The sequence below is a fragment of the Pomacea canaliculata genome, linkage group LG8 (assembly GCF_003073045.1).
Source record: "Pomacea canaliculata isolate SZHN2017 linkage group LG8, ASM307304v1, whole genome shotgun sequence".
Taxonomy (NCBI): Eukaryota; Metazoa; Mollusca; class Gastropoda; order Architaenioglossa; family Ampullariidae; genus Pomacea; species Pomacea canaliculata.
The window spans coordinates 663,533-686,531 of NC_037597.1; the positions used below are offsets into that span (position 1 = coordinate 663,533).

General features: G+C 44.6%; 2 protein-coding genes across 2 annotated transcripts; one reads left to right on the forward strand and one right to left on the reverse strand.

Annotated features, from left to right (window-relative positions):
* The first annotated feature begins 1,538 nt into the window (after positions 1-1,538).
* Positions 1,539-7,278, forward strand: LOC112571095. The gene is made up of 2 exons (XM_025249906.1): positions 1,539-1,936; positions 6,174-7,278. Exons 1-2 carry the CDS (start codon positions 1,799-1,801, stop codon positions 6,420-6,422), a joined length of 387 nt encoding a protein of 128 aa, XP_025105691.1. The 5' UTR covers positions 1,539-1,798; the 3' UTR covers positions 6,423-7,278.
* Positions 7,279-15,695: 8,417 nt separating this feature from the next.
* On the reverse strand, positions 15,696-22,529 carry LOC112570826 (monomeric sarcosine oxidase-like). The gene is made up of 9 exons (XM_025249467.1): positions 22,246-22,529; positions 20,624-20,693; positions 19,433-19,489; positions 19,034-19,165; positions 17,652-17,865; positions 17,228-17,394; positions 16,953-17,139; positions 16,524-16,657; positions 15,696-16,131 (listed from the first exon to the last, which is right to left on the reverse strand). Exons 1-9 carry the CDS (start codon positions 22,358-22,360, stop codon positions 15,966-15,968), a joined length of 1,242 nt encoding a protein of 413 aa, XP_025105252.1. The 5' UTR covers positions 22,361-22,529; the 3' UTR covers positions 15,696-15,965.
* Between the last annotated feature and the right edge of the window lie 470 nt (positions 22,530-22,999).

Below are 22,999 nucleotides of genomic sequence, written 5' to 3' on the forward strand. Positions count from 1 at the left end.
TGGAAAAGAACCAACCAGAATGCCACTAACCAAGATATCACAAAACGCTAATGGAGCTGAACAGGACACACCCTGCGCTAATGGGCTGGATAGGACACACCCTGCGCTAATGGGCTGGACAGGACACACCCTGCACACACCAGCTGACACCATGGCCAGGCAGGCACTTGACTGGAACCCTCAGGGGAAGAGGAGAGTTGGGAGACCGAAGCAGACTTGGAAAAGAACAGTAGAGAGCGAGGCAAAGGACGTGGGAACCACCTGGGTCCAACTGAGGGGGGCTGCCCTATACCGGGTCCGCTGGCGAGGTGCTGTTGCGGCCCTATGCTCCTCGACGAGTAACAAGGACTAAACACACAGTGAGGCAAACATTATGGTTGTCCCCGTTCATTGTTGTGTCATTGTTTACTAGCGTACATCAGTCAATTGTACTTCATTAACGACCTTCTGCAGAAGTCACGTGTTTCTTGTGACCGACTGTTTGTGCTGTAGTGCAACTGTTTACAGAAAACACGTTTATAAATACAGAGTGTATTTCTAGAGAGCCTGAATGCTACGATGCACGTGTGTACATCAATGGCTTTTACCTGGGGCCGTCGTCATGAAGTGAGGGTAAGGTGGCCCTGGGGCAGCACGGAGAATTCAAGGACAAGCCTTGTTTCACTTAGTGAAGCGCCGCAGATGTTTTACTCCAGAGTTATCGAGTGGTGCCAAAGGTGTCTTGGGAAAAACAAAGATGAAGCAAGATGAAGTGTTCGCGGGGCCAGGACACTTTGACAACAAGACGCTTGTCCTGGAGTTCCCCGTGCTACCACAGGGCAACCACTTACTCTCACTTCACAACTGTGGCCCCAGTGGACAGTTCAGTTGCCTAGATAATATTATACATATAGCGCTCCAGTCAAGCGTGACAGCTGCTAGGTAAGTAAACGTGACTGAGGGGAAGGGTAACGACGATGAAAAGCACTGATCTGTTGTAAGAGCTTTATTTTCAACATTTAAACAAACCAACCCATGTTTGCAGGCCTTTAACATCATGGTTCCTTGAATGACAGCAGACTGGTCAATTTTGTCTGGGTTAGGATATGATGATGGATTTGAGGAGGTTCGACTGTTTAAAATTCACACTACGTTAAAAAAAAAAAAAAATTGTGACCAATGTGTAGATTGTGGAGACCTCCAACAATAACAGGCATAGCAGGCTGGACACTGTCTCTTGTGGACATTGACCTGGGATTTCTTGTTGTTGTTGTTGTTACTAAAGCACTTAACTATTTCAAAATGATCATAAATTGTAATTTGATCAGACGGAGCCCCCGCTGGATTTGCTGTTTGTCCAGGTGTTATAAAAAGATTGCTGACACTCAGCCTGAAGCTAAGGTGGTGAGGCGACATCAGGTGATGTCTGCAGGCTACCCTGTCACCAAGCTTGCACCAGCAGAAATGGCCACCCCCCCAAAAAAAAACAACAACAACAACAAACAAAAACACCAAAGAACAAACCCAACTTGTTACTTGTAATACCCAACCTGTGCAAACAAAAGGCAAGAACTTATCGCAGCAGGGCTTGTGCACTGCGGTAAACTGTGAAACGTAGATAAGGAGGTCAAAGTTCAGCCGCTGTCGTAGGGTGTGGTGGCGATATCTGCACTTCCTGTCGTGCAGTAGTCGTCATCAAGCATGGAGGCCGTGGTCCGACTCACTCTCCCCGTCTGCCCCTGAATCCTGACAAGTTGTGTGAGCCACAGTTACTTTCTCTACCGTCGCGCGGCGCCGGTGCCACTGCAGGTGTGTAGACATGGGGGCGAGTCAGGGCAGGCCGGCTGCTGACCACGGTGACGACTACCACAACAGCTTCAGTCAGCACAGCGACCTGTTTGCTGCCCGCTCCGTCCTCAACCACCAGGGACAGGCGGCACCAGCCCTCGCTCTGGAGGTAAGGTCACAAGGTCGCGAGGGGACAGGGGGCAAAACAAATGTCTCGCGACAAAACCTTCAAACTCCCTGTCAGGCTGTCACTAAACATAAGCTCATCACTACTTTTGTTCTCAATGGTCCTTAAACATCTGGCAAGCTCAGGAAGACTTTTTTCTAGGGGCTGAATGATTGAAAGAGACCGGGGTGGGTCTACTTGAATAACGGATAGAACTTGTATTCTTGTGTCGCCTCTAGCAGTTTAACCGTTAGTCTGCCAGCTACAGACAGTGCAAGTCTATAGGAAACACTGGTTGTGGCTTTGCATGATGTCTATGTATTATTGTTGTTGTTGCTACCACCATTCGAGCTTCATCTCTAGGCCGTTTCACAAAGAAAGACTGACAGAGAAAAGCACATTGTGTTGAGCTACACAATAGCGTATACTAGTTGAGTTGTAGGGCAGTACACGGTGGTGTCACCAAAGCTCTCAGAGCAGTACAGGGCAGTACATTGTGGTTTCTGTCACCAAAGCTCTCAGAGCAGTACAGGGCAGTACATTGTGGTTTCTGTCACCAAAGCTCTCAGGGAAGCAAAGGAATGATCGAGAAGAAAATACAAAATGAAATGAAGAGCTGGCCGTGCAGCTGCAAAGTAAAATGAAGAACAGTCGGTAGGCAGCATGCTCGCACACGTGATGGGTGAAGATGAAGCAGCTCAGTCCCACGTGACAGCCCAGCTGCTGCATCTATTAAAAAAGAAAGGTGGGATGTCGAATGTCCCGACCGCCCACAGTTCTCAGGAGGGAATAGATGATGTAGTGACTGTGTCACACTGCTGATAATGTCACAGCCCACAAGTGATTTACTGCTGTCACCCTCCCCTACCCTACCCTCCCCTACCTGTACAGTGGGAGGGGCAGAGACAGCGCAGCTACACCAGTGTACAGGCATCTGCACCCCATTGTTTGCGTTTTCCAGAACATTCTGTGAAGGAAGCACCACAAATCAAAGTAATGTTTATAGCGAACTTGTCATCAGTAACCTGTCATACCTACAACACAAACAGTGAAAAGTGTGTCTGGCGGTTTATGATGTTTATCTGTAGTGCAATACCTACATTTGTGATGTTCTGTCAGTTGTAGCTGTAGGTGCTATATCAATAGTATTCTGGGTGCTATAATTATTCTAACTACATGTATAGGTAGATGTATAATATTTACATTACAAGATAACCAAACTTGATTGTTTCACGAGAAACGTGTACGTGTCTTGGTGCCAGGCTTTTACAAGAGAAACCTATGGAGAAAATGGATAACATTCCAAAAATAATTATTCATACAACATTTGCGAGATTAAAAGAAACGATAATGCTGACAGAAGTAAATCAACATAAAGTATTGTTTACATTCATTCCCACACTCATGTAGACAGAATCTCTCTCTCTCACACAGACACAGAGACAGACACACAGACAGACACAGACTACAGACGAGCTAACACAACTCTTATTTGCTCTGTCAGCTGACTTTTCCAAGTGATGGAAGTGGGTAGCTAGCACAAGGGAGGACCTCCTCCCCTGAGCTCCTGCAGCCTTTGTCATCACATTCACACACATTCACCTCCTTGTGAAGTGCATCCCTGTGTCTCCCACTCGAGTCCCTGATACAAGCAGGAAGCCGAAGGCTATCAGCGACTCAATGAAGGTGTGTAAATGCTCTCACCAGCCCCTCGATCGTGTACATCGGGTGACCTCAATATCTGGAGACAATCGACCCCGGGTGACTCAGTGTCTATAGAAAGTCATAGTCGGGTGGTTAGCGCCTGTCACCAACGCTGTGAGAACTGGCTGTCCGGGGTTCACATCTCATCACAGACTCGCTGTTCCTTCTTTGGAAACTATTTACATGGTCAGCTTTTAGTCTCACTTGCTGGCTTACACCAACCTTTAGCCTCCACCACCCCACAATAATAGTTCCACCGTACCCGTACTTGGACACGACTGCAGGTGCACACTGAGGTGCACACACAGCCAGCAGGGTTCAACACGTGGGGGTGTGTTGTACTAAGGGGTCGTCTGCCATCTGTATGTACGCTCACCCTGAAGATCATGGCATCTACAGGCGACCAGAGCTCGTGTACTGAGAGCGTCGTGCACCTGTGTGCACCTGTGACCTGTGTGTACCTGTGTGCACCTGTGACCTGTGTGCAGCAAGTGTGTGGAGCTCGCACACATGCCAGTCGCCCTAAGCTACATCATGTCTTCAATCCCCGGGCTCCAGTGCAAGTCGACCTCAGTCAGTGGTCTGGTCGACTTGCCACTTCATTGACACCTGGGACTTTCCGCTCACGTTCCCCAAGTGCACCCCAGCCAAGGAGGAACTTGAAAAGTTAATTCCTGCTTGTGATCTCGGTGACCCCACCCCCCTTGTGTTGGTAGACGTGTCAGTGGTGTGTGGAGCTTAAGTACAGGTCACACGGACTTGACACCTTATTCACCTGCACATACAAAGAACGAAAATAATTTTATATATAGATGTCAAATGATACATTTGTACTGACCAGGTTAGCAGAATCAGCAAAGCTGTGTTTTCCTGTTTACATCTAGCCCTCGATCCAAGCAAAAGAACCTAAAATGTACATGAACACACAGCAAAACAATACAGAAGGAGAGGGAACATCTACAAAGATGGCGGTTGATGTCTGATGTGACGGGCAGTAAATGTTTGTGACAGTAACATGTTGTACAAGTTCATGTTGTCAATGTGAGTAACAGATGTTTACACTGGGCCGCTGTAAGCGGTCAAAGGTCATGACAGAGATGTTGTAGGAGTCCTGCTAGCCACTGGTGTACACTGGAGTCACGTGATATGTGCTGGAGGACTGCTGAATACAATTCCACCAGAATAGTTCAGGCATGTCTTGAATAAGTCCACTCTCGCTAGTCTGGCACAAAGTAGTGTAGAAAGTGTGGAGGACATGTTTCCTGTTTTTATTTTGTAGACAAGCATACTATTGTTGTTTTTGAGTCTGCTGATTATGACAGCTCCGTAGAGACCACACATGAGGAGAGTAGATGTGGGGAGTCACACCGATGTGACAGTCCTCTTGTGAGCGCTGACAAAACCTCAGCCAAGCTCCACGGGTGAGCCCCACAGGGTGGAAGGTACAGTGTAGTCAGTGGTGGACTGAATACCGGGTATGTACAGCAGTCGCCCACAGGCAGGGTGGTCACAGTGTTTAACGCTTGATGACAGAGAACTTTTCTTTTGCCGTAGTTTTGCTGCTGGCGAGGATATGTTGTGACCAAGACACATTGCTACCAACAGCCACACCGAGCAGTGAACTTCTGTTGTTGTCAGGCACTCCGCTGGATTTGTGAGAATTGGGCGGTTAGGTTCTGTCCCTTGTGTCAGGTTGTGAGAAGAGTAGCTTCTGTCTCCAGACTGCTGAGGGCCACGGGGCTTACTTCAGGACTGAAGCTCATCAGCGCTTGGTTGTAGGGGAGCCACCAGTGCCTCAGCTTGTTGGTGACTTGTGCTTTGTGTCGTCAGCAAACATGGGACATATGGCAGAGACCAGAGATGATTCGTGTAGACAGAGACCAGAGATCGTTGGTGTAGACAGAGACCAGAGATCGTTGGTGTAGACAGAGACCAGAAGAGGACCGAAGACTAAGCATTGTACAACACCAAAGGCTCTTTGTGTCCCACTCTAGAGAAAGGATTAGAAGAATTGGGTGGAGCGGTTGCTATGAGTTGTAATTTTTGTAATAGACAGATCATGATAGATGGATATAGATATAGAGACATAAATGGATATTGCACAGAGAGAGAGCAAGCTTGAGGCGAAGTGGACTCTGCTCACCAAAAATTTAGACCAGGGGTGGGCAATTAATTTTCCCAAGGGGCCGCATGAGAAACTGGGATGTTTTAGAGGGTCGGACTAATACAGTTTGTAATATTGTTTTACCCAATACTGTATATATAGTATATATACTGGCGGGGCGGGCCAGCGGGCGGGTCGGTCAGAGACAGGAGGCGGGTCGGATGCGGCCCGCGGGCCGCCCCTTGCCCAGGTCTGATTTAGACAGACATGGACACCGCGTGCGTGTGTGGAAACGTTGCAAGCACAGTGCTAATGGTGCAGTAGTCCACAAAACTGAGTTTTAGTTGTTAGAGTTTGTTTGGGCGAATAATCTGTAACCTGTACAACCTCTGACCCACAGCTGCTGTCACGTGCTACCATTGCCCATTGCAGGAGGTGAGGCTGGCCGAGTACGCGGCGCAGTCGCAGAGACTGATTCACGACATCCGGATGGCCAGGACCAGCGAGCAGTCACAACGAGCCATTCAACAGCTGGAGAAGCTTCACGCAGACGTGCAGGACGTGGTGCAGCAGGTGCTGCAGCAGAACAACAAGCTGAGACAACGAACACACAAACAGACGCGCCTGCTGAAGATGCAGGACAAGAGCCTCAAGTCCTGGCGAAGTCTCTGTCAAAACTGAGGCTCACCTTTCCTGTACCTGCGTGCACTAGAGTTGTGTATCACAGCTGTGTGCAGTCAGCAGCTGGCACCAAAGTTGTGTATCACAGCTGTGTGCAGTCAGCAGCTGGCACCAGAGTTGTGTATCACAGCTGAGTGCAGTCAGCAGCTGGCACCAGAGTTGTGTATCACAGCTGTGTGCAGTCAGCAGCTGGCACCAGAGTTGTGTATCACAGCTGTGTGCAGTCAGCAGCTGGCACCAGAGTTGTGTATCACAGCTGTGTGCAGTCAGCAGCTGCACCAGAGTTGTGTATAACAGCTGTGTGCAGTCAGCAGCTGGCACCAGAGTTGTGTATAACAGCTGTGTGCAGTCAGCAGCTGGCACCAAAGTTGTGTATCACAGCTGAGTGCAGTCAGCAGCTGGCACCAAAGTTGTGTATCACAGCTGAGTGCAGTCAGCAGCTGGCACCAAAGTTGTGTATCACAGCTGAGTGCAGTCAGCAGCTGGCACCAGAGTTGTGTATCACAGCTGTGCGCACAGTCAGCAAGGTAATGAAGATTTTCACTGCAGGCATCAGAGTTCTTCCACGTGTAAAGTGAACAGAAGCTTCTAGTACTAAACTGCGACACTGTGCACTTAACGCACATGATTACAGAAAGGTGTGTTTGTGTGTGTGTGTGATTTACTGCTACTGAGTGGCTAACATTTCACACAACTATAAGCTAGCTTATTAGCCTCATGATCTTATAACTTCATTTCTTGCTGCTTGTGCCATTCCTGTGTAAACATGTAAAGTACAAACACTTGTACTGTCTGTGTTTAAACATGTAAAATACAAACACTTGTACTGTGTGTGTGTAAACATGTAAAGTACAAACACTTGTACTGTCTGTGTGTAAACATGTAAAATACAAACACTTGTACTGTGTGTGTGTAAACATGTAAAGTACAAACACTTGTACTGTCTGTGTGTAAACATGTAAAATACAAACACTTGTACTGTCTGTGTGTTAACATGTAAATACAAACACTTGGTACTGTCTGTGTGTAAACATGTAAAATACAAACACTATGTACTGTACTGTCTGTGTGTAAACATGTAAAATATACAAAACTGTCTGTACTGTGTAAACATGTAAAATACAAACACTTGTACTGTCTGTGTGTAAACATGTACACTTGTACTGTCTGTGTGAAACATGTAAAATACAAACACTCTTGTACTGTCTGTGTGTAAACATGTAAAATACAAACACTTGTACTGTCTGTGTGTCAACATGTAAAATACAAAACATGTTAAAATACAAACACTTGTACTGTCTGTGTGTAAACATGTAAAATACAAACACTGTACCTGTCTGTGTTGTAAACATGTAAAATACAAACACTTGTACTGTCTGTGTAAACATGTAAACATGTAAAATACAAACACTTGTTGTACTGTCTGTGTGTGTAAAAACATGTAATGTAAAAATACAAACACTTTGTAAACTGTTTGTCTGTGTAAACATGTAAAATACAACACTTGTACTGTCTGTGTGTAAACATGTAAAATACAAACACTTGTACTGTGTGTGTTAAAATAAACAATGTAAAATACAAAACACTTGTACTGTCTGTGTGTGTAAACATGTAAAATACAAACACTTTTACTTGTCTGTGTGAAATAAAACATGTAAAAACAAACACTTGTACTGTCTGTGTGTAAACATGTAAAATACAAACACTTGTACTGTCTGTGTGTAAACATGTAAAATACAAACACTTGTACTGTCTGTGTGTAAACATGTTAAAATACAAAAACAACTTGTACTGTCTGTGTGTAAACATGTAAAATACAAACACATGTGTGTTGTTACAAACACTTGTACTGTCCTGTGTGTAAACATGTAAACTATACAAACACTTGTACTGTCTGTGTGTAAACATGTAAAATACAAACACTTGTACTGTCTGTGTGTAACATGTAAAATACAAACACTTGTACTTGTCTGTGTGTAAAACATGTAAAATACAAACACTTGTACTGCTGTGTGTAACATGTAAAATACAAACACTTGTACTGTCTGTGTAAACATGTAAAATACAAACACTTGTACTGTCTGTGTGTAAACATGTAAAATACAAACACTTGTACTGTGTGTAAACATGTAAAATACAAACACTATTACTGTCTGTGTGTAAACATGTAAAATACAAACACTTGTACTGTCTGTGTGTAAACATGTAAAATACAAACACTGTACTGACTGTGTGTAAACATGTAAAATACAAACACTTGTACTGTCTGTGTGTAAACATGTAAAATACAAACACTTGTACTGTCTGTGTGTAAACAAAATACAAACACTTGTACTGCTGTGTGTAAACATGTAAAATACAAAACACTTGTACTGTCTGTGTGTAAAATGTAAAATACAAACACTTGTACTGTCTGTGTGTAAACATGTAAAATACAAACACTTGTACTGTCTGTGTGTAAACATGTAAAATACAAACACTTGTACTGTGTGTTGTAAACATGTAAAATACAAAACTTGTCTGTGTGTAAACATGTAAAATACAAACACTTGTACTGTGTGTAAACATGTAAAATACAAACACTTGTACTGTCTGTGTGTAAACATGTAAAATACAAACACTTGTACTGTCTGTGTGTAAACATGTAAAATACAAACACTTGTACTGTCTGTGTGTAAACATGTAAAATACAAACACTTGTACTGTGTGTGTAAACATGTAAGATACAAACACTTGTACTGTGTGTGTAAACATGTAAAATACAAACACTATTACTGTCTGTGTGTAAACATGTAAAATACAAACACTTGTACTGTCTGTGTGTAAACATGTAAAATACAAAACACTTGTTGTACTGGTAACACTGTGTGTAAACATGTAAAATACAAACACTTGTACGTGTGTAAACATGTAAAATACAAACACTTGTACTGTGTGTGTAAACATGTAAATACAAACACTATTACTGTCTGTGTGAAACATGTAAAATACAAACACTTGTACTGTCTGTGTGTAAACATGTAAAATACAAAACACTTGTACTGTACTGTGTGTAAAATACAAAACATGTCAACAAAATACAAACACTGTCTGTAAACATGTAAAATACCAACACTGTACTGTGTGTGTACAAAACTTGTATGTAAAATACAAACACACTGTCTAAACATGTAAAATAAGAACACTGTCTGTGTAAACATGTAAAATAAAAATTACACTGTCTGTGTGTAAACAATGAAATACAAACACTGGGTACTGTACTGTGTGTAAACTTGTACTGCTGTGTACAAATACAAACACTGTGTGTAAACATGTAAAATACAAACTGTACTGTGTGTAAACATGTAAAATACAAACACTTGTACTGTCTGTGTGTAAACATGTAAAATACAAACACTTGTACTGTCTGTGTGTGTAAACACTTGTAAAATACAAACACTTGTACTGATGTCTGTGTGTAAACATGTAAAATACAAACACTTGTACTTCTGTGTGTAAACATGTAAATACAAACACTTGTACCGTGTGTGTGTAAACATGTAAAATACAAACACTATTACTGTCTGTGTGTAAACATGTAAAATACAAACACTTGTACTGTCTGTGTGTAAACATGTAAAATACAAACACTTGTACTGTCTGTGTGTAAACATGTAAAATACAAACACTTGTCTGTGTGTGTAAACATGTAAAATACAAAACACTGTGTGTACTGTATCAAACACTTGTACTGTGTGTAAAACATGTAAAATACAAACACTATGTACTGTCTGTGTGTAAACATGTAAAATACAAACACTTGTACTGTCTGTGTGTAAACATGTAAAATACAAACACTTGTACTGTCTGTGTGTAAACATGTAAAATACAAACACTTGTACTGTGTGTAAACATGTAAGATACAAACACTTGTACTGTGTGTAAACATGTAAAATACAAACACTTGTACTGTCTGTGTGTAAACATGTAAAATACAAACACTTGTACTGTCTGTGTGTAAACATGTAAAATACAAACACTTGTACACATGTAAAATACAAACACTTGTACTGTCTGTGTGTAAACATGTAAAATACAACACTTGATGTGTGTAAACATGGTCTGTGTGTGTAAACATATAAAATACAAACACTTGTACTGTCTGTGTGAAACATGTAAAATACAAACACTGTAACTGTACTGTAAAATACAAACAACTTGTACTGTCTGTGTGTAAACATGTAAAATAAAACACTGTTGTACTGTCTGTAAACATGTAAATACAAACACTTGTACTGTCTGTGTGTAAACATGTAAATACACATTGTACTGTCTGTGTGTCAACATGTAAAAAAAAAAATCAAAAACATGTAATACAAAACACTTGTACTGTCTGTGTGTAAACATGTGTAAATCAAACACTTGTACTGGCTGTGTGTAAACATGTAAAATACAAACACTTGTACTGTCTGTGTGTAAACATGTAATATACAAACACTATTACTGTCTGTGTGTAAACATGTAAAATACAAACACTTGTACTGTCTGTGTGTAAACATGTAAAATACAAACACTTGTACTGGCTGTGTGTAAACATGTAAAATACAAACACTTGTACTGTCTGTATATGCTTAGGAGATCACTGACAGTGGTTGTGCTGTGAAGTGAGGGATGTGATGACTGAGATGAAGCATGCTGTGTCACAAAGTAATGTTTTCCTCTTCCTGGCACAGACACAACATTCATGTTTATTATTTCCTGTTTATTATTTTGACTATTGTAACATCGTTCACTTTTATGCATTCCCTGTTAGTGCTCCACCAGCTGCTAGCAGCTATGTGTGCTGTGATGTAGTGGGACAACATCAACTGCTGGTCGTTATGTCTGACAACATCAACTGCTGGTAGTTATGTCTGACAACATCAACTGCTGGTCGTTATGTCTGAAATATCAACTGCTGGTCGTTATGTCTGACAACAACTGCTGGTAGTTATGTCTGACAACAACTGCTGGTAGATATGTCTGACAACATCAACTGCTGGTAGTTATGTCTGACAACATCAACTGCTGGTAGTTATGTCTGACAACATCAACTGCTGGTCGTTATGTCTGAAATATCAACTGCTGGTAGTTATGTCTGACAACATCAACTGCTGGTCGTTATGTCTGACAACATCAACTGCTGGTCGTTATGTCTGAAATATCAACTGCTGGTAGTTATGTCTGACAACATCAACTGCTGGTCGTTATGTCTGACAACATCAACTGCTGGTAGTTATGTCTGACAATATCAACTGCTGGTAGTTATGTCTGAAATATCAACTGCTGGTAGTTATGTCTGACAACATCAACTGCTGGTAGTTATGTCTGACAACATCAACTGCTGGTAGTTATGTCTGACAACATCAACTGCTGGTAGTTATGTCTGGCAACATCAACTGCTGGTATTTCTGTCTGACAACATCAACTGCTGGTCGTTATGTCTGACAACATCAACTGCTAGTCATTATGTCTGAAATATCAACTGCTATTAGTGATGTCTGACAACAGCAACTGCTGGTCGTTATGTCTGACAACATCAACTGCTAGTCATTATGTCTGAAATATCAACTGCTATTAGTGATGTCTGACAACAGCAACTGCTGGTAGTTATGTTTGACAATATCAACTGCTATTAGTTATGTCTGGCAACATCAACTGCTGGTAGTTATGTCTGACAACATCAACTGCTGGTCGTTATGTCTGAAATATCAACTGCTGGTCGTTATGTCTGACAACATCAACTGCTGGTAGTTATGTCTGACAACATCAACTGCTGGTAGATATGTCTGACAACATCAACTGCTGGTAGTTATGTCTGACAACATCAACTGCTGGTAGTTATGTCTGAAATATCAACTGCTGGTAGTTATGTCTGACAATATCAACTGCTGGTAGATATGTCTGACAACAGCAACTGCTGGTCGTTATGTCTGACAACAGCAACTGCTGGTAGTTATGTTTGACAATATCAACTGCTATTAGTTATGTCTGGCAACATCAACTGCTGGTAGTTATGTCTGACAACATCAACTGCTGGTCGTTATGTCTGACAACATCAACTGCTGGTCGTTATGTCTGAAATATCAACTGCTGGTCGTTATGTCTCAACTGCTGGTAGTTATGTCTGACAACATCAACTGCTGGTAGATATGTCTGACAACATCAACTGCTGGTAGTTATGTCTGACAACATCAACTGCTGGTAGTTATGTCTGAAATATCAACTGCTGGTAGTTATGTCTGACAATATCAACTGCTGGTAGATATGTCTGACAACATCAACTGCTGGTCGTTATGTCTGACAACAGCAACTGCTGGTAGTTATGTTTGACAATATCAACTGCTATTAGTTATGTCTGGCAACATCAACTGCTGGTAGTTATGTCTGACAACATCAACTGCTGGTCGTTATGTCTGACAACATCAACTGCTAGTCATTATGTCTGAAATATCAACTGCTATTAGTGATGTCTGACAACAGCAACTGCTGGTCGTTATGTCTGACAACATCAACTGCTAGTCATTATGTCTGAAATATCAACTGCTATTAGTGATGTCTGACAACAGCAACTGCTGGTAGTTATGTTTGACAATATCAACTGCTATTAGTTATGTCTGGCAACATCAACTGCTGGTAGTTATGTCTGACAACATCAACTGCTGGTAGTTATGTCTGAAATATCAACTGCTGGTAGTTATGTCTGACAATATCAACTGCTGGTAGAATATGTCTGACAACAGCAACTGCTGGTCGTTATGTCTGACAACAGCAACTGCTGGTAGTTATGTTTGACAATATCAACTGCTATTAGTTATGTCTGGCAACATCAACTGCTGGTAGTTATGTCTGACAACATCAACTGCTGGTCGTTATGTCTGACAACATCAACTGCTGGTCGTTATGTCTGAAATATCAACTGCTGGTCGTTATGTCTGACAACATCAACTGCTGGTAGTTATGTCTGACAACATCAACTGCTGGTAGATATGTCTGACAACATCAACTGCTGGTAGTTATGTCTGAAATATCAACTGCTGGTAGTTATGTCTGACAATATCAACTGCTGGTAGATATGTCTGACAACATCAACTGCTGGTCGTTATGTCTGACAACAGCAACTGCTGGTAGTTATGTTTGACAATATCAAACTGCTATTAGTTATGTCTGGCAACATCAACTGCTGGTAGTTATGTCTGACAACATCAACTGCTGGTCGTTTATGTCTGACAACATCAACTGCTAGTCATTATGTCTGAAATATCAACTGCTATTAGTGATGTCTGACAACAGCAACTGCTGGTCGTTATGTCTGACAACATCAACTGCTAGTCATTATGTCTGAAATATCAACTGCTATTAGTGATGTCTGACAACAGCAACTGCTGGTAGTTATGTCTGAAATATCAACTGCTGGTCGTTATGTCTGACAACATCAACTGCTGGTCGTTATGTCTGAAATATCAACTGCTGGTCGTTATGTCTGACAACATCAACTGCTGGTAGTTATGTCTGAAATATCAACTGCTGGTAGTTATGTCTGACAATATCAACTGCTGGTAGATATGTCTGACAACAGCAACTGCTGGTAGTTATGTTTGACAATATCAACTGCTATTAGTTATGTCTGGCAACATCAACTGCTGGTAGTTATGTCTGACAACATCAACTGCTGGTCGTTATGTCTGAAATATCAACTGCTGGTCGTTATGTCTGACAACATCAACTGCTGGTAGTTATGTCTGACAACATCAACTGCTGGTAGATATGTCTGACAACATCAACTGCTGGTAGTTAAGTCTGACAACATCAACTGCTGGTAGTTATGTCTGAAATATCAACTGCTGGTAGTTATGTCTGACAATATCAACTGCTGGTAGATATGTCTGACAACAGCAACTGCTGGTAGATATGTCTGACAACATCAACTGCTGGTAGTTATGTCTGACAACATCAACTGCTGGTCGTTATGTCTGACAACATCAACTGCTAGTCATTATGTCTGAAATATCAACTGCTATTAGTGATGTCTGACAACAGCAACTGCTGGTCGTTATGTCTGACAACATCAACTGCTAGTCATTATGTCTGAAATATCAACTGCTATTAGTGATGTCTGACAACAGCAACTGCTGGTAGTTATGTTTGACAATATCAACTGCTATTAGTTATGTCTGGCAACATCAACTGCTGGTAGTTATGTCTGACAACATCAACTGCTGGTCGTTATGTCTGAAATATCAACTGCTGGTCGTTATGTCTGACAACATCAACTGCTGGTCGTTATGTCTGACAACATCAACTGCTGGTAGTTATGTCTGACAATATCAACTGCTGGTAGATATGTCTGACAACATCAACTGCTGGTAGTTATGTCTGACAATATCAACTGCTGGTAGTTATGTCTGACAATATCAACTGCTGGTAGATATGTCTGACAACATCAACTGCTGGTCGTTATGTCTGACAACAGCAACTGCTGGTAGTTATGTTTGATAATATCAACTGCTATTAGTTATTTCTGGCAACATCAACTGCTGGTAGTTATGTCTGACAACATCAACTGCTGGTCGTTATGTCTGACAACATCAACTGCTAGTCATTATGTCTGAAATATCAACTGCTATTAGTGATGTCTGACAACAGCAACTGCTGGTCGTTATGTCTGACAACATCAACTGCTAGTCATTATGTCTGAAATATCAACTGCTATTAGTGATGTCTGACAACAGCAACTGCTGGTCGTTATGTCTGACAACATCATCTGCTGGTCGTTATGTCTGACAACATCAACTGCTTGTAGTTATGTCTGACAACATCAACTGCTGATCGTTATGTCTGACAACATCAACTGCTATTAGTTATGTCTGAAATATCAACTGCTGGTAGCTATGTCTGACAACATCAACTGCTGGTAGTTATGTTTGACAATATCAACTGCTGGTAGTTATGTCTGAAATATCAACTGCTGGTAGTTATGTCTGACAACATCAACTGCTGGTAGTGATGTCTGACAACATCAACTGCTGGTAGTTATGTCTGACAACATCAACTGCTATTAGTTATGTCTGACAACATCAACTGCTGGTCGTTATGTGTGCTGGGATGTGGTGTGGCAACATCCAAACTAAAGAAAGCCATGTGAGGAGCGTGTTCCAAAGATGTCAGTGGAAGATGGAAGTGAAGAAGAAGAAGCTGTCTGTTGTCGCTTTGTGTGACTGCACTCATTGCTTCAAGAAGTGTGACCACACGTTGTTTCGTAGATCAATCATAGTTTATTTATTTCCCAGAGCCCCGAACTAACCAGCAGGTGGCAGTAGGACCTGTGCACAGACCAGTGACTGTCGTATACACTGTACAGTGCTGTCTACAGTGCTGTCTACAGACCCAGTCAAACACTACCCAGCCTTTTTCTCTGTGATTCCACCCATTAAATGTACAACAGGGGCTAAATAATTAATTGGCTCATGAATTATTATAGGCAGTTTAATCCGGGTGGAGCGAGTAAAGGCTCGGGTGGAGACCCTAGAGTCTGGCCTGCACATCCGCTTTCTTCAGTCCCATGTAGAAGACTGGCTGGAAGGTGGGGTCAGTCAGGGCGGGGCGCCTGATGGTGAACTGGGAGATGTCGTAGGCTGTCGCGCCCTCCACGGCCAGCTCGCTGAGAATCTTGCCCAGCAGACTGGCAAACCTTGTGGTGTGCACACATGAAAACATGTAAACACGGAGACATGCTCACACACACATGTACACATGCACACACACACGCACATACACACACACACACACGCACACACGCAGGTAGTTAGTACTCACTGGCCACCCTGACGCTGCCTCTCATGCAAGTCCTACTCTAACCTGTGCTGCTGCTTGTAACACTTGGCAACTGATTAGTTCACCTAATTATCAGCGGGTAATGAGCAGGGACTGTTGTGCTCTGTATGTTGTCGTGTTTAACCACAATATTGACAAACAAGTTTGTTTGACAAGCACGTGACTGTGACGTAACTGTGTGCTGTTGACTGGCTGTACCGACACAGGTGACTGGATGTTTACTGTGTGACACCTGCCAGGGACACTCACTTGTACGCATGTCCGGCGCCACAGCACACGATGACCTCCGGGAAGCCAAACTGTGAGCAGGTATCCACCAGGAAATCGCGATCGGGTGTCATGTCGTACAGACAGGTCTTGGTGTACATCTCCGGCCCAAGAAACTGTGCGCAGACAGGACAAAGCTTTACACATCGAGCAAGGCAGCAAGTCTCACTCACTCCTCATCAAACAGACTTGCAACAAGCTTCTGTCGGCAGCTACCCAGCGTCTGTCCTTACCTTCAGAGGGTTACCCCCAGTGTTACAATTACGGGTGGTGTCAGGTGTGAGTGGGTGCTAAGCCGTAAGGACAATCAAAGACATCACTGACGGTTACCCCGAGTGCTACAATTACGGGTGGTGTCAGGTGTGAGAGGGTGCTAAGCCGTAAGTAAGGACAAGCAAGAGCCCCACTGACGTTTGGCAGAATGTCGCGAAGCAGCTGTCGGCAGGCGTTCACCCGCTCAGGGTCAGGGGTGAAGGTTCGTGTGTCAGTGGTGACGACAGGACCGGAGGCGTCGATTCCAATTTTAGCTCCCGAGTTGGAGTAGATGGGCAAACCATAGAAGTCGTTGGTTTTGGCGTGATAAATCCAGACAGGGAATCTGTGGACAGAAATGGAAGGAGTCACGTGATCGAACCAGTGAAGTAGACCAAAGGTCAGGGCATTGAACCAGTAAAGCATTGCCTCACTTGTCTTTGGTGAAATCCCGGATGTGCGGGGTGGCAAAGTAGGTCACCTGCTCCTGGGTCACTGTGATAGGCAGCTGCACCCCGATGGAGCCCAGTACACGGTTAATCCAGGCACCCGCCGTCACGATCACCCGCTGGCACGTGAAGGTGGCCTTCGTCGTGACCACCTGTGAGACAAGTCACGTGAGGAGACTGCCATGTGACGTCACGTACAGACCGGTGGAAATGACTCGGTAGGTTAAAGGGTAAGATGGCACGTGAAGAGGTGTAGTGTTTGCCCTCGCCAAGTGTCATCACCAACCAACCAACCAACCAACCAACCAACCAACCAACCAACAAGAAGCAAAAATCCAAAAGCAAAACGCGTGACGATCAAAACAAACTGCGAGTTGACTTTGTTTCCACGATTCCAGTTGGTCTTTACCTCCATCTTGCCGTCTGCGGTCCTGCTGATCTTCAGTACAGGGCACAAATCAAGGACAACAGCGCCGTTGCCCCTGGCGAGCTGCACGTGCGTACTGTTGCCTAGCGCCGCGTCCACCAGCCCCCCGTCTTTCTGGTACAGCGCCACCATGTTGGGCGGGGGTGTGAACTGCGGGTAGCGGGCCCTCAGCTGCTCACTGCTAAGCCGGTCATACCTGGTCCACAGGACAGACCAACGCAATGAGCTCGCCTCACACCTTTCTGTGCGTACCTATGTGTACCCTGACTGTAGCCCCCTGCTCACTATGTGTACCCTGACTGTAGCCCCCTGCTCACGATGTGTATGTACCCTAACTGTAGCCCACTGCTCACTATGTGTACCCTAACTGTAGCCCCTCATTATGTACCCTAACTGTAGCCCACTGCTCACTATGTGTACCCTAACTGTAGCCCCTGCTCACTATGTGTACCCTAACTGTAGCCCCTGCTCACTATGTGTACCCTAACTGTAGCCCCTGCTCACTATGTGTGTGTACCCTAACTGTAGCCCCCTGCTCATTATGTGTACCCTAACTGTAGCCCCCTGCTCATTATGTGTACCCTAACTGTAGCCCCTGCCTCACTATGTGTCTGTACCCCTAAACTGTAGCCCTGCTCACTATGTGTGTGTACCCTAACTGTAGCCCCCTGCTCATTATGTGTACCCTAACTGTAGCCCCCTGCTCATTATGTGTACCCTAACTGTAGCCCACTGCTCACTATGTGTACCCTAACTGTAGCCCCTCATTATGTACCCTAACTGTAGCCCCCTGCTCATTATGTGTACCCTAACTGTAGCCCCTGCTCACAAACTACAGCAACAATACTTCTTGGTCTGACTACAAGCAGAACGACATTCTCACACAACTGTCATTGGGGTGTTGGTCACGTGACTGGACTGTGCGGTTTGTGATGGAGCCCACTGGCTGACTGCTTTGCTGTGATGCTCCCACACACTCCCTGCCGTGTCAACATGAGTCTGCACCAGTCTGTGGGTGTATGCTGGATGCTTCACGTGACTGACATCTGGGCTACAGTTGTGAACACAGGCAACTTCACCTCTGAAGCATGCAGCGTCTTGGATATACTAGCTGTGAACGTATGTAGGATAGCTGAGAGGTAGATCTGCTTGTTCATAGGTGTTCACTGGGTGCTTGACAGACAGGTAACCATTACAGGTCCCTGACTTGTCTCCTTGTTTCTAATCATGATTACACCCAGGTGATTGCAATCACATGATTACACCCAGCGGATGACACTCAGATGGTTATATGTAGGTGATGATAGTTGAGCAGGTGAGTCAGTGGGTGAGCAAGTGAGTAAGCACGTGACAGCGGCACTCACGGTATGTGGTGTCTGTCCATTGCTGTAGCATACTCCTCCATGATGACATCAGTCTCGCCTTTGAGGGCCAGCTGCAGAATGCCCGGCTTGTAGACCAGCTGCTGACCGGACTCCCGCTCCAGCTGTGCCCACCTGCACTCAGTGAAACCCACTAACACTGAAACTGTCAGCAGCACGACCATTACCTGCCTTTGTTTCCTGACATGACAGTGAACGAATTGACCATGACATGACAAGGTTACACTCAGCTGTCTGCTTGCCAGCTTCCTGTCATTTGTAACTCACTCAGTCATTGTATCTCACACCCCAATGACACTGTTCTCCCTAATGACTAAATGAAATATTTGTTTTTGTCTGGAAGAGCGGATCTACTATTTATGTGTGTATCTCTGAACTCACGCTTCGTAAGTTGCAGGCGTGAGGCGAGTGTAGCGATCATCATGGTAGGTCAGTCGGCTGAAAAAAACAACAACATAAGGTCGGGAAATGGCAGACACTACTTATATACTTATAGAGTTCAGACTTTCTGGCACTAAGACAGGAATTGTTGTAGACAGCACGCATTGGCAGTACACACACCCTAACCCTAACCCTAACCATCCAGCCCTGCCCACTAAACACCAGTCACACCATCCAGCCCTGCCCACTAAACACCAGTCACACCATCCACCTCTGCCCACTAAACACCAGTCACACCATCCAGCTCTGCCCACTAAACACCAGTCACACCATCCAGCCCTGCCCACCAAACACCAGTCACACCATCCAGCCCGCCCACTAAACACCAGTCACACCATCCACCTCTGCCCACTAAACACCAGTCACACCATCCAGCTCTGCCCACTAAACACCAGTCACACCATCCAGCCCTGCCACCAAACACCAGTCACACCATCCAGCCCTGCCCACCAAACACCAGTCACACCATCCAGCCCTGCCCACTAAAACACCAGTCACACCATCCACCTCTGCCCCACTAAACACCAGTCACACCATCCAGCCCTGCCCACTAAACACCAGTCACACCATCCACCTCTGCCCACTAAACACCAGTCACACCATCCAGCCCTGCCCACTAAACACCAGTCACACCATCCACCTCTGCCCACTAAACACCAGTCACACCATCCAGCCCTGCCCACTAAACACCAGTCACACCATCCACCTCTGCCCACTAAACACCAGTCACACCATCCAGCCCTGCCCACTAAACACCAGTCACACCATGTATAAAACACTTTGTGGCTCAGCTGATGTGAGTGTGGACAGCTGTTCCTCCCACATGGTGTTTCACTGACCACTTGCTGTTCCTGCCCCTAAGAGTCTTGCCTTTGATTTGCTGTGTGTGACACAGTTGCCATGCTCCTGTTGTTACAGTTTTGTGTATGTATACTGGGTGTGTGTGTGCATCTGTGGGCAGTGATTCTGTTTGAAGCTTGGTATCACTGTGTTCCAAATCTTGTGCGAGTACCACGCACTAGTAAACATTAACATGTTATCTTCCACACGGTGCAGTCCTTGTACCAGTGCACAGCTGTGCGGACACATGGTGTGAGGCCATGAGTGAGTGGTAGTCAAGATTCGTCTTACATGATCCTGGAGACATCTTGCGATCCGCCGTGGTCGTGACCCAGCTTGAACTGCTCCAGCCCCAGCACACCTGAAGGACATCATGATGTCTCAGTCCCTTGCGGCTTTATTTGTCACTGGACGATCTACAGTTCAAGTCTGAGTTCCACACGAACTTAATAAAATTCATCCCCTTCCAAAAAGTAAAAATCAACAGAAAGACTACAATAAATAAACAAGCGCGCGCGCGTGTGTTGTGTGTGAGCGCGCTATGAGAAATCGAGAGAGTTGAACTGAATGTTTCTAACGAGGCTCCCACCTGACAGGTACAGGATTGACAACGAAGACAGAAACTACTGACAGGACTCACTCTAACCCTGACGTGTACCTGAGGTAAATACAAACAATAACTGTGTACAGGCCGTCAGTGTCATGTTGACATGGTAACATGGCAATAAATAAACATTACTACTCATCTTGTGACAGCCGCGACACAAAGGTACTGTTCAAATATTTCAGGATATAATTCAGTGCAAGTCGTGACACACCGGACAGTGGAGCAAGAAACATAACTCGTCTTCGAGGTTAGTTACAGAGTTATGCCTCTTACTGACATGATCAAACAATCTGTCAACGTGGTTTAAATTAATAATTTTGTGTTTGTATTGTCATCTTCAAATCTGTTGCTGCCGACCCAGTATCTACTCGCCCGCTGTTGTCTAGCAGCTACCCGCTGTGTGAAAATACAAACATCTGTTTAATTTCACACATCACCATTCACACAACATGAACACCCGGAGTTCTGTAAACACCTGTTCATACTGCACGGCATATTTCATGTTGTGAGCATGATGGTGTGGCTCAGCGGGCTACTGGCATGTTTGTCAATATTTTAAGGCGTTGGGGGGGGGGGAGTCTGTAGGGAGGAAGTGCTGCAGCATAAGGCAGCATCCAGCAGAACCAACTGTCAGTGTGATGTTCCCCATTCCCCCTAAGTTCCCCCTATTTCACGTCGGGAGGATTTGGTGAGACCTGTGCAATAAATGGTCACAAGCTGGGAGATTGTAGAGTTCGCCACGAAGCGAGGACCGTGTCTGCCATGCGTCCCACAGCACTGGTCTCACCTGTCACCTGTGCATCAACAAGTTTAACGAGAACACTGATCTTCACTCCACCCCATCTCCACCCATCCTCGCATTGTCTTCATTATCTCTGATACTGGACCTTTAACCCTCCTGTAATTTCTGCAATGGACAGAGAGAGAAATATCTGCCAGGTAGATAAAGGAACTCTTCTGAAAAAACGGAGGCAAGGGGCAGGTAGACAGACGTCGAGGCAGGCGCTGTTTCAGGAATCTTTTTACTCTGTCATCTACTGTTTCACAAATGATGTGCAAAAGTCCTTTTACTCTGTCATCCACCATTCCGTCTACAGGTGTATGACAGCTCATCTCACACACACACACACCTGTCCCTTGCACGGCCACGATTTGGTTTTGACTTATATGTTGTCGAGGGAGTTGCTGTCTGTACATCCCCCACAACCCGTCACTGTGATGGTGACTAGTTCACCTGCAAGTCGCGCTCTCCCTACACAGTCTCTCTGTACTCACAGGTGTCTGGCCATTTAAAGGTAAATTTTACCTCCAGCTGCTTTCTTAGACAGCCAGTAGATGGCGCCACTGCCGATGCCGCCGCAGCCCACCACAATGTACTGGAAGTGGCGTCGGTCACCGATCTTCTCCCAGCTGTCGGCCATCTTCGTCTCCTTGTCTGCTGCCTGTGTGAGACCGGCAGGTGTGCTACCAGGTCACAAGTCAGGAGATTTCTAGACTTTGTGGCCGCAGGTAGACTTTGACACATACAGCGTGTAGATAGTCCCCAGACATCAGGGTACATCCCATGGCGACCTCCTTCCACTAGTCGGGTCATGAACCCTGAGACTACAAGGGGCCGAGACAGGGGCTTGGAGAAAAGCCTGCCCCGTCAGGTGATGCCTGAGCACATCCTGCTCCACTTTTCTCTCAGTGCTTACCGGGTATCAGCCCACCCTGTGACAGGCACGACTACCTTTTGGACAGCAAGACAAGGGGTGGATGGGGGCAATACAAATATTGACAATTTTTATTTGACAAACAACAACTTTAAGCTCACAATATTGATGACTGTATGGAAATCTTGTGTGTTTGTTAGTGTGTTTGTGTGTGTGTTAGTGTGTTTGTTAGTGTGTTAGTGTGTGTGTGTGAGAGGTGCTGTGTGTGTTAGTGTGTTTGTTAGTGTGTTTGTTAGTGTGTTTGTTAGTGTGTTTGTGTGTGTGTTAGTGTGTTTGTTAGTGTGTTAGTGTGTGTGTGTGAGAGGTGCTGTGTGTGTTAGTGTGTGTGAGGTGGCAGCAGCGTGC